The sequence below is a fragment of the Sarcophilus harrisii genome, chromosome 4 (genome assembly GCF_902635505.1).
Source record: "Sarcophilus harrisii chromosome 4, mSarHar1.11, whole genome shotgun sequence".
NCBI classification, from domain to species: domain Eukaryota; kingdom Metazoa; phylum Chordata; class Mammalia; order Dasyuromorphia; family Dasyuridae; genus Sarcophilus; species Sarcophilus harrisii.
The window spans coordinates 117,906,683-117,919,135 of NC_045429.1; the positions used below are offsets into that span (position 1 = coordinate 117,906,683).

Below are 12,453 nucleotides of genomic sequence, written 5' to 3' on the forward strand. Positions count from 1 at the left end.
AGGAACTTTGATCTTGGGGGGGAAAAAAAATAGTAAAAGCAAGTTAAGGTCTGGAGGATGAGGTCAGGTAGAACTAAAAGCCTAGCAGACAAGTCAGCTATTGGGTTATAATTATATCAACGTGAGGACTATAAACATTTCATTGGCACAGGCCTAACAATCAACAAGGCCTCAAATGAAACTTAGCCTCAGACGTTCCTTTATTAGCTACAGTTTTTTGCCATCTTTAGCTCTTGTTGGATTAGTTCTAAATCTAGGACTGGCAGATTCCCTGTCCTGAAGTGTGCCATGACATAATATCCAGGAGGTCATGGGAGCAGTTTGCTTTTTCTGCTTACCAAGCCTTGTCCTTCAGATCAGTGTTCCCTAACGAAGAGAATCTACCCTAGCTTATGGTGATCTTATTATATTTCCCAGACTCCTTTTGGGTTTCATGCAGATGACTGGTTGGGAACAAAGATATGGAGGCAGTCTATGTCTTAGGGGAAAGCTCGGCCATAAAATGTGGTGAAAATAAGAAAAAAATAAAGCGTGTTGTAAACTTTGAAGTAGCATAAAACTTTAAAATGTTACATAAATGCCAATTATTATTTCTCAATTGCCTCATTCTCCGACTCCCACCTCCAAAAGAACCCGCCCAAAAGAGCAGAGCCGACTGATTGTAACAGGGAACCTATGGTCCAGCATCCTGGGCGTTCGGCGTGCGACGGCCTCGTTTCTCTAGAGCACACTTCCGGTTCCGGCCGGGCTATTTCCGTTAGTCTGTGGCTGAGAGAACGTGATAACTAGTCTCTTGGGGCTTCTGCCGCTGTGGCTGCAGGGGGAGTTACCATGGCGTTGGCCGTACCCCCGGCCCCGGCCCCGACAGTGGAGCTGGGGTTCGCCGTCGAAGCGCCGGGCTGGCGCCTGCGCAGCGAACAGTTCCCCAGCAAGGTGGGCGGGCGGCCGGCGTGGCTGTCGGAGCGCGACCTTCCGGGCCCGGCCGAGCTCGCCTGCCCGCTGTGCAGCCGGCCGCTGGTCTTCCTGCTGCAGCTGTACGCGCCGCTTCCGGACCGTGCCGACGCCTTCCACCGCAGCCTCTTCGTCTTCTGCTGCCGGGAGCCCCCGTGCTGCGCCGCGCTCCGAGGTCAGGGCCCGCTCCGCCGTCCCCTCCTTTCTGCAGGCCCGCGCCTAGCCTAGTCCCGTCCGCCTCTGCGCGCGCCGAGGGCCGGGGCCTCCGTAGCCTCGGCCCGGGGTCCAGTTAGGGTCGGAAACAACGCTAGGAGGTAGGTGCCCTTATTATTCCAGTTTTTCGGGTGAGAAAACGGAGGCAAACGGGATTAAGTGACTTGCCCAGGGTCACCCAGCTAGTAAGGGTCTGAAGCCAGACTTGAACTCGGTCTTCTGGACTTCAGGAGTGAGCCGCCTCCCAGAGAAGGAGGACGCGGGAAACGAGGGCAGCAGGGAATTGTCCAGAAGTCAGTGTCTCTGTCTCTCTCTCTCTCTCTCCTTTTTTTCTCTCTCTCTCTCTCTCCTTTTTCTCTCCTCTCTCTGTCTCTCTCTCTCTCTTTTCTCTCCTCTCTCTCTCTCTTTTCTCTCTCTCTTATCTGTCTCTCTTCTCTTCTCTCTCTCTCTACTCTCTCTCTCTCTCTCTCTCCTTTCTCTCTCTCTCTCCCTTTCTCTCTCTCTCTCTCTCTCTCTCTGTCTCTCTCTTCTTTCTCTCCTCTCTCTTTCTCTCCTTTATCTCTCTGTTTCTCTCTCTCTTCTCTCTTTCTCTCTTCTCTCCTCTCTCTTTCTCTCCTTTCTCTCTCTGTTTCTCTCTCTCTTTCTCTCTTTCTCTCTTCTCTCTCTCTCTCTGTCTCTCTCTCTCTCTCTCTTCTCTTCTCTCTCTCTCTCTCTCTTTTTTTTTTCCTTTTTCTCTCTGTCTCTCTCTCTCTGTCTCTCCCCCCCCCTCTCTGTTTCTCTCTCTCTTCTCTCTCTCTTCTCTCTCTCTCTCTGTCTCTCTCTCTCTCTGTCTCTCTCTCTCTCTTCTCTCCTTTTTCTCTCTGTCTCTCTCTTCTCTCCTCTCTCTCTCTCTCTCTCTTCTCTCTCTCCTCTCTCTCTTCTCTCTGTCTCTCTCTCTTCTCTCTTCTCTCTCTCTTCTCTCTCTCTCTCTCTCTCTCCTTTCTCTGTGTCTCTCTCTCTTTCTCTCAGGAAATGCTGTAGAGTACAGATTTTCAGCTATTTCCCACTAGTCTTTATCTGTTAATTATTATTTGTTTGTATTTATTAACTAGTTTTTAATTATTCATTAGCTCCTTTAAAAATTTCCCTCTTTCCTCCCTTTTGGATTTTGGTTCGTTTGAAAAATTCACTCCCCATATATGCTCAAAGCTTAGAAGTATGTGCTACGATTATTAGCCCCACTAATAATGAAGTGAACTCTCCGGTGGTCACACCGTAAGTGGCTGAGGCAGGATTGAAGCGAAGATGGGAGCAGCTAGGTGCTACAGAGAATAGACCCCGCTGAGTCTGGAGACAGGAGTTCAAATGTGACCTCACACGCTTGCAGTGGTGTGACCTGGGGAACTTAAACTCTGTTTGGCTGGTTCATCATCTGCAAAATGGGGATAATAATAGCACCCACCTTCCAGGGATGTTGTGAGGATCAAATGAATCACTAATTGTAAAGCCTCTTGTGTATAGTGAGTGTCATATGCTGATTTTTATTATTAGATCTCTTCTTCGTTAATAGTGTGCTGTCTTTATGTTACGGGGCATATGATCTCATTGCAAGTATTTGAAAAGCTGACATGAGGGATTATATTTATTCTGTTTGGCCTCCGATAACAATAGTGATGATGACACTAACAAATCACATTTATGTCGTGCTTTTTAAGGCTTACAACATACTTTAAAAATATTATTACATTTAACCCTCACAACAAGCCTTTGAGGTAAGTACTATTAATATTCCAATTTTACAGATGAGAAGCTAAGCTGAGAGAGACCAAGTGACTTGTCCATGGTGGTGAAAGGATTATTAAATGTTTTGAGGAAGAATTGAGATGTTCCAGTTCCAAGTCCATGGCTTTTATTCACCACTTTAAATTAACTCCTCAATATGTAGACCTCCAAACAATGTAATAAGTAGCAGAGAAGCCAATTTAGGATTGTAAAGAAAATATCAATGGAAATAAGTATATGGTAATGGTAGGAGCACCAACAACTGAGATAAGGGAGCAGGAGGTGCAAAAAATCTGAAGAAAGGGTACTTAACTTGACTCATTAGTGGAGTCAGGGCTTTCAGGAGCTAGAAGTCAAGGGAGGGAAGAGTGTTTCAGGGTTAGTCCTGTGCAATATCAGGGAGATGGTGGATGAGATGTTATATTTGAGGAACACCAACTAAGTCAGTTTGATTGAAATGTAAACATCCCATGGAGTGATGTGTGATCAGCTTGGGAAGAGGCTGTTTGGGAAGTTGTGATGGTTTAAATCCGAAACAGGAATTTATATATTGGCCTATAGTCAGTGGACAATGCTGAAGCTTTTAGAACAAGGGAGTAACATAGTCAGATTTGTGCTTTAGGAGTATTAATTTGGCAGCTATGTTTGAGATGGTTTGCAGAGGAGAAAGACTGGAGGCAGGAGACCAATTAGAATTCCTTTGCAGTAGTCCAGGTAGGAGTTGATGAGGGCCCGAAATAGGGTGGTTGTGATATGAATGGAGAGAATGAGACAAATGAGAAGGAGGTAAAATTCACAAGACTTAATTATTGAATTGATATATGGGGGTGAGTATAAAGAAAGAATGCTGCACTGGAAGGATGTCATTGACAAATCAGGAAGTTAGGATTTATTTAGGGTGAAAATTGTATTTTAAACTTGAAAAGTTTTGGGTATCTATGGAACATACAGGTGTTGATGTCCAATAAGTGGTTGATGATGGGCCCAGGATAGAACCCTAGGGTACACCCACATTAGGACTGGGACATGGATAATGCTGTTTCAGAAGAGGTTGAAAAGAATTAGTGAGATAGTTGGGAACAAAACCCAGGGAGGAGAGAGCCAGAAGATGGAGTGGCTGGCAACTTCAAATACTATAGAAAGTCAGGGAGGATGAGGACAAAGAAAAGGATTTTTAAAAAATTATTATTTCTTATTTACAAAACATATGCATGGGTAATTTTTCAACATTGACCCTTGCAAAAAAAAAAAAAAAAAGTTCCAACTTTTCCTCTTCTTCCTCTCCCCTTCTCCCCTAGATGACATAGTCCAATACATGTTAAATATGTTAAATTATATGTTAAATCCAATATATGTATACGTGTTTATATAGTTATTTTGCTGCACAAGAAAAATAGGACCTAGAAAGAAAAAAAAAAAACCCAACAAAAACGTAAGCCAACAATAACAGAAAGAGTGAGAATGATATGTTGTGGTCCACACTCAGCTTCCACAGTCCTCTTTCTGGGTGTAAATAGCTCTCTTCATCACAAGATCATTGGAACTTGTAAGGGTTAAAAAGCCTCTAGAAGCAAGGAATGCTGTTCCAGGGATATGGGAGGACCTGAGGGATGAGAGGTACTAAGGCGCTGGTGAGTTTTACAGGGAGGTGGGGCATAGCCCCAAGAGGCGGTGTCTGAGCTCAGTACCATGCCTCCCTCCTTAATGCTCTCAAAGCCTAGCACACCTCCCTCCCTCTTCTCAGGCCAATCCCATTATGCCAGGTTCCTACAGGACCTCCCTTTCCCCCAGATCTTGGTGGGGGGTGGAGGGGGCGGTATAAATATGTGCTGCCTAAGAATAAAATTACTCTTTTGCTTTACCCCTATCTCCTGGTGGTCTGTCTTTATGTTATCTGGGTTGGTGCCCAAAGATGGGTAAGTGTGGCCTGCCATGCCGTTGATAGATGGGCATTAAGCGTAGCTCAAAGCGGAGCTACACGGTTAGGGTAGCATTAAGAGACACTACAGAACTGATCTGAATCATCTCACTGTTGAAAAGAGCCGTGTCCATCATAATTTATCATCGTGTAGTCTTGCCATGTATAATGATATCCTGGTTCTGCTCATTTCACTTAGCCTCAGTTTTCCCACATCCCCTCCAACATTTGTTATCTTTAACTGATCTTAGCCATCTGACAGATGTGTAGTGGTATCTCAGAGTTGTATTACTTTGCATTTCTCTGATCAGTAGTGATTTGGAGCACCTGAAGAAAAGGATTTTTGTAAGTCTTGTCTAACTCTTAGTTTATGATTTTTGTGCCATTTTCTTGTTCACAAAGGTAGAAAGCGTTCACAAAGAAAAGAATGTGTAGGATTCTGATCCAAATACCTTCTGACTCTCAAGACTAATGCTATTTCTGATACATCATGCTTCTGCTAGACAATAGAAGGTATTTTCTTCCTTTTTTTAATTGATCAAACTGATAGATAGCTTATTATTTATATTGAGCTGAAATTTGCTTCCACTAAAAAACAATGCCACTTGTTCCTTTGCATGGCATATTATGGAATCATAGAATCTAGGAGTTGGAAAGGGACCTCAAAGATTATCTTGTCCATAAATGGTCAAAGGATATGAACAGACAATTCTCAGTTGAAGAAATTGAAACTATTTCTAACCTTATGAAAAGATGCTCCAAGTCATTATTAATCAGAGGAATGCAAATTAAGACAACTCTGAAATACCACTACACACCTGTCAGATTGGCTAGAATGACGGGGAAAGATAATGCGTAATGTGGAGGGGATGTGGGAAAACTGGGACACTGATACATTGTTGGTGGAATTGTGAATACATCCAGCCATTCTGGAGAGCAATTTGGAACTATGCTCAAAAAGCTATCAAACTGCATACCCTTTGACCCAGCAGTGTTTCTACTGGGCTTATATCCCAAAGAGATTTTAAAAAAGGGAAAGGGACCAACATGTGCATGAATGTTTGTGGTGACCACACCCTCTTTGTGGTGACCAGAAACTGGAAATTGAGTGGATGCCCATCAATTGGAGAATGGCTGAATAAATTGTGGTATATGAATATTATGGAATATTATTGTTCAGTAAGAAATGACCAGCAGGATGATTTCAAAAAGGCCTGGAGAGACTTACATGAACTGATGCTGAGTGAAATGAACAGGACCAGAAGATCATTATTTACTTCAACAACAATACTATATGATGATCGATTCTGATGGACGTGGCCCACTTCAACAATGAGATGAACCAAATCAGTTCCAATAGAGCAGTAATGAATTGAACCAGCTACTCCAGCGAAGAACACTGGAGATGACTATGAACCACTACATAGAATTCCTAATCCCTCTATTTTTGTCCGCCTGCATTTTTGATTTCCTTCACAGGCTAATTGTACACTGTTTCAAAGTCTGACTCTTTTATACAGCAAAATAACTGTTGGGACATGTGTGTATATATATATATATATATATATATATATATATATATATATAGTATTTAATTTAGACTTTAACATATTTAACATGTATTGGTCAATCTGCCATCTGGGGGAAGGGGTGGAGGGAAGGAGGGATAAAGTTGGAACAAAAGGATTTGCAACTGTCAATGCTGAAAAATTACTTATGCATTTATTTGTAAATAAAAGCTATTAAAAAAAAACTAAATTACATATTGAAAAAAATATATACCTTGGTGGGGGAGGGGGGGAGATTATCTTGTCTAGTCTGTGTTTAACAGGAATTCACCAATTTTTTTCATGGAAATGATATTTCTAAAATGTTGCCTAGAAAATATCATTTCCATGAAAAAAAATTTTCAGATTAAATGGGGGGAATCAAATTACACCTGATAAAGAAATAAATGAAATGAAAAACTTACTTTAAAAGGAATGTGCAATTTTTAACCTATATCAGATTGCTTGCCATCTTGGGGAGAGGGAAGATGGGGCAGGGAGGTAGAAAAATTTGGAACACAAAGTTTTGCAAAGTTGAATGTTAAAAACTATTTTTGTATTTATTCTAGGGGGAAAAAAGGAATGTACACTACAGTGTAATATTCATTATTATCTTTTGGCTAAACTGGAGGTCACAGCCTATATTTTATGAACATTACTGTTCAGCCCAACTCTGCTTTTGATCACTCAGTAAAAGTAACATCCTTTGGCATTATGCTAACTCTAGAATGTTTTTACCATAACATCAGCTTCCTATGAATAGCATAATTTTTCCTTTAGTGGCATAGTATTTTTAATGGAGATTTTTAGTTATTTTCATTCTACTTTTCTAGTTTTCAGGAATCAACTACCTAGGAAAAATGACCATTACTCCTATGAACCACCATCTGAAGAGCCACCGGATGAAAAGGACGATTCTCCAAGTGTACAGCTTCGATCTGGTGTTCATCTCTGTAGGGTTTGTGGCTGTTTGGGTTCTAAAGTTTGTTCCAAGTGTCATAAGGCTCATTATTGTAGTAAGGATCATCAGACTCTTGATTGGAAATTGGCACATAAGCAGTCTTGTACAACATCAGGTAAGTTAAATAGTTTTAAAAAATCATTTCCCAAGTAATATTCCTTCAGTTCCTCATCCTTCTATTTGTGGGTCTGAGTTTTTAAATAGTGATGTCAAAAAATGACATTATTAAAAAAAAAAAATGAGCCTTCTAGTGTACTTAATTTTTCAGATAAAATTTTATTGATATATCATCTACCTTTCCCACTGTACTTTACTCCCCATCTCCCTTCCAGTGAGTCAAATCTCTTATGATAAAGATTTTAAAAGGGAAAAAAAAGTATATAAAACTAAGCAAAATATTGAAAAGTCTTACATACACAGTATTCCACACTGATGGTCCCTTTTGCAAAAGAAGAGGAAGGAAAGTATACTTCTCTGTAAAATGATACATTGACTATTAAAGATGGAGAGATGACTACTTTCTATGAAATTTATTATATTACATCATGTGATGTGATTCAATATCTTCCTGGAAATTAAGTACTTTATGGATGGATATCATTAAGTGAAACATTAAAACATAATTGGAGTTATCAGAAACTATGTGTTAAATTTTCTAATGATATTCCTTAAAAATCTTGATATTCAAAAATAGGTAAGTTTCTTCAGAATCTTCACAATCTGGTATAGGTCAGAGGATTAAAGATTGGGGCAGGTACAATTCTACCACATCCCTTCCCTCTAAGCCTTTCCTCAGCATCCATCATTCCTGAACCCAACAAATAATTTTACTTGAGAGCCTGTAGTATATAGATTGTGAACTGCTTAACGGGTTCACAGTCATTTTTCTGTTATCTTTGAGTTGATTATCTATAATTTACATCATAACTAATGCAGATATTCTTTTAGATAATGTGAATAATGCAGTTCCAGACCACAAGTTCCTTTTTCCTGAATATGAAATTGTAATAGAAACAGAAGAGCTGGAGCCTGATGATGTTTCTGATTGCATTCCTCAAGATCTGGAAAAGTGTGAAGACTCAGAGCTCATTGGCACTATGGGTAAGAAATCAGTTCATGCCCATAAATTATTATTGCAAAGATAATTTCATTATTATCAGCTAGACAGAAATGCAAACTCTAGTAAAGGAAAAAGATTAGCCTGTGCTTTTTCCATTTTGATTCTATTATGTAATAGGATGAAAGTAGACGTAGTATGGAATAGTGGATGAGAACTGGCATTGGATTCAAGTTCTGCTTCTGGCATATACTGCCTTTGTGGCCTTGAGGATGTTAATTTGACTTCTCAGTGACTTATCCAGCATGCATTTTTAAAGGGAAGTTTTTCACCTAGAATACTTTACTCAGAACATCAGTGTAATCATAGGATCAGTCAAAATGAAAACAACAAAAAGATTAAAAACATACACAAAATGCCAGAAATGATTGTCTTTGTTTTATTGACATTAATAATTCACAATAGATTATTCAAGTTCCTTGCTTTCAGTAATCCTTATCCCCATATTGAAAAGCCCTTTTCATTAAACATGTAGAACTCCACTCCCTTACAGTAGAAAAAGTGCTAGACTTTCAGACACCATTATTCAATTGGCTCAGGTCCAGTCCAGATATCTTAGCCAACTCATTAGCTGCAGCCTATAAATAATAATCTTGCCAGTGGAAATTATTTATCTTCTCCCTCTTCCTTAAAGTTTCCTTAGCTGTATTTCAATTTAGCAGTTTTTTATAGCTTCATAGTAGCAAAAAAGTAATCCATGGTATTCTACATACACAGAGGAGTGGCAGGAGAAAATTTTTTAAATTCATAAAGAAAATTTTAATTCCTTTGTCATGGGAGGTTTTTTCTTTTTTCTTTTTCTTTTTCTTTTTTTTTTTTTTGGAGGCAATTGGGATGAAGTGACTTGCCCAGGGTCACACAGCTAGGAAGTGTTAAGTGTCTGAGGCCAGATTTGAACTTGGGTTCTCCTGACTTCAGGGAGGCCACCTAGCCGCCCCAGACTGTAAATTCTTTGAGGCTAGAGACTAATATATGGTTCAAAGAAGCAGAAAACAGTTAACTTACATTGAACTGCTGCTATATTTACAAAGAAAGAATTAGGGATAGTTTAATGGAAGAGTGTGAATTTGAAGCATGGATATGATTCAAATCCCGAGGAAATATAGAACATTTAATTTTAGCATACTTAAAAACACTTAAAGGCTTGAGATCTCCACTTTCTACAGAAGTGGGAGATGATGGCTATAAAACATTGTATATCCTGTTAGTTGATACAAATTGGTTAATTTTGCAGAGATTTTTTTTCTCTCTTTTATTCTTTGTTTATTAAGGATGACTTGCTAGGTAAAGAGAGGTAGGAATATTTGAATCAGTGATTGAATGAAAAAGCATTTATGATGGAAGTAGGGAAACATTTAAGGTGCTTACTGTGTGTTTGCCTCTGTTCAGAGCTTTACAGAGATGACATTTAATCCTCACAACCGTGAGAAGTAAGTATTGTTATATTCCTCATTTTGCAGATGAAGTGACTGAGGCAGACATAGGTTAAGTGCTTTGTCCAGGGAAACACAGTATCATCTAATTTGAACTCAGATCTTCCCAACTCTAGGGGAAGCACTATCTACATGTGTCACTTAAATGTTTAGAAATGGAGATGTAAAACCAGAAGATAACATCATTTAAAAAAAGAAAGATGTAAGTGCATGAAAGCTACTTTGAGTGGACTTAGCATAATATAGTGTAGAATGAATTCCTTGACAAGTTACTGTGATACTCAGATGTCTTAATCTGTAAAATGGGGATAATATCATTAACAGTTATTACTAGTTGTTAAGAAAGCTTTCTGTAAACTATGAAATGTTAAGTGGGTTGTTATTTTTGTATATCTGCTGTCTTAGAATTTGTTTATAGCATTTGTTTGCTTTCAGATGAAGAACTTGAGGCAGAATTGGATTCCATAGCAAAGCATGAATCTAGAGAAGATGAAATCTTCCAGAAATTTAAAACTCAAATAGCCCTTGAGCCAGACCAGGTAAAGTAAACAAAGCATAATTGTTACATCATTTGTCTTAAAAATTTTTTTTGACTAATCACCATAGAAGATAAAATCTATTACAACAAATATTTTTACAAAGGACTGTGCCTTGATGGGCAATGAATAAAAACAGTGCTCTGATAATATGATTATGTTAATCCTTTAAAATTTTTTTTTCTTTTTGTGATGTCTGTGCATCCTTTTATGATGGGGCCTATGCAGTTTGCCTTTTTAGAAAGATCATTTATTCCCCTTTCTTGGTTTATTACTCATGGGATTCTGTACACTGCAGTTTTCTTTTCACCTTAAACATGCCAGCTACCTGAAAAAAAGCCTGATTAAGTCTGTAAATCCTGTCCCAAAAATCTAATGAAATCCAAGAAAGAAGCTCAGAAGGAGCAAGTGGGAGGAAGTTTAGCGCATTCCTTAATATGAAAGGTTCACCACAGATATCTCCAGTGTTTGGATCCTGTGAGTGAATTAATCTTTGTTGTGTGTTAATTTTCACAATGTTAGAGAAGAATTGATATTTGGTGGAGTTGATTTTATTAATGGATTTTTATAGAGTATTTCTTCTGGCATTTGTTCAGTTTTTCTAATTTTGTTTCTTAATTTATTTGGCTAACCTTAAACACAAACCTTAAGTGTAGAATGCTAAAGACCAGAGAGCTACAGCTCTCATCTGAAGATGTATTTTGCTGGACCATAGATCATATTTAGACTGGATACTCTTTTCATACTTACTTCTCTTCTGTCAGCTGTACTAAGTGGAATACAAGGATTGTGATAAATGGAATAAATGTGGAATAATATTGAGATCTTTCCCTTGAGCCTTCATTACTGATGAACTGAATTGATTTATCAGCATTAGTATTACAGCATATGTTTTGAGAAAGCATTATTAGTGCATAGTAACAGGTGTTTTCTGGGAAATGTTAATAGAATATTATATCAAACTATTTCAGATAAATATTTGGAGGAACTTTCCAAAGCTATTTGTAAAGGCACATTTTTGATGAAAAATCTTTTCCTCATAATCCTTTTGGTAAGATTTGTGAGTAATAAAGTGTTAGTATTTTAGAACTTTCATGTTTGATTTTAGATTCTTAGATATGGCAGAGGAATTGACCCTATCTGGATTTCTGGTGAAAATATTCCTCAAGAACAAGATATTCCAAATTGTCCATGTGGTGCCAGGAGGATATTTGAATTCCAGGTATGAGTTCTGAACTAAGGGATGATCATGGTTAAAAATTGGTCTGTTTTCTGAATTAGTTAGTTTTTCTATTTATCTGTCCTTGCCACATAAAAGAAATGGATCATTTTTGGAACATTTATGAAAAGTTCACTGTTATTGTTAGAGCTATTTTAGTAAAAAAAAAAAACAAACAAAGGCCACATGGAGGTGGAAGCATAGAACAGATTAGGGAATTTGCTAAAAATGTAAGCTACATAGTAAGTCTGATTTACATTAAAGATTTTAATAATTTAAGATAAGCTGATTTTTAGCACTTTTATCTTAGATTTTATCACTTGTTATAGTTTGTCTTAATCCAAACAGAGGTATATTGCCCTCCAATTCTTTGTTGTCTTTTCTCAGGTTATGCCACAGCTTTTGAATTACCTGAAGGCTGACAGACTGGGCAGAAGTATTGACTGGGGGACTCTGGCTGTATTTACCTGTGTGGAGAACTGCAACTTGGGCACCAAGTACACAGAGGAGTTCATTTGGAAACAAGATTTTACAGATACAACTTAAGAATCATCAAAGACAAACTGTAGTCTGGTTATTTTGTACTCTCCAAAGACAAACTGTAGTCTGGTTATTTTGTACTCTCCACTTTTTAGAATATATAAGCATTCTTCATGCCTTGTACATATTGATAAGGACAAAAGCTAATGTTAATAGTAATCTAGATAAAACTCATCACAATAACCCCAGTGTCTAATGATAGGCTGACTGTGATGGGGAGTTAGGCTAATAAAAGCACATACTGTGTGTCTGCTAAA

At 38.5% G+C, this 12,453-nt stretch overlaps 1 protein-coding gene across 2 annotated transcripts; it reads left to right on the top strand.

Annotated features, from left to right (window-relative positions):
* Window positions 1-736: 736 nt before the first annotated feature.
* Window positions 737-12,453, top strand: PDCD2 (programmed cell death 2). 2 transcript variants are annotated; one of them, XM_031937435.1, is made up of 6 exons: window positions 737-1,126; window positions 7,224-7,466; window positions 8,288-8,452; window positions 10,337-10,440; window positions 11,546-11,659; window positions 12,044-12,453. In XM_031937435.1, exons 1-6 carry the CDS (start codon window positions 832-834, stop codon window positions 12,200-12,202), a joined length of 1,080 nt encoding a protein of 359 aa, XP_031793295.1. In that variant the 5' UTR covers window positions 737-831; the 3' UTR covers window positions 12,203-12,453. The 2 variants fall into 2 exon arrangements, with proteins under 2 accessions (XP_031793295.1, XP_031793296.1); XM_031937436.1 differs by having other exon boundaries at window positions 8,300-8,452.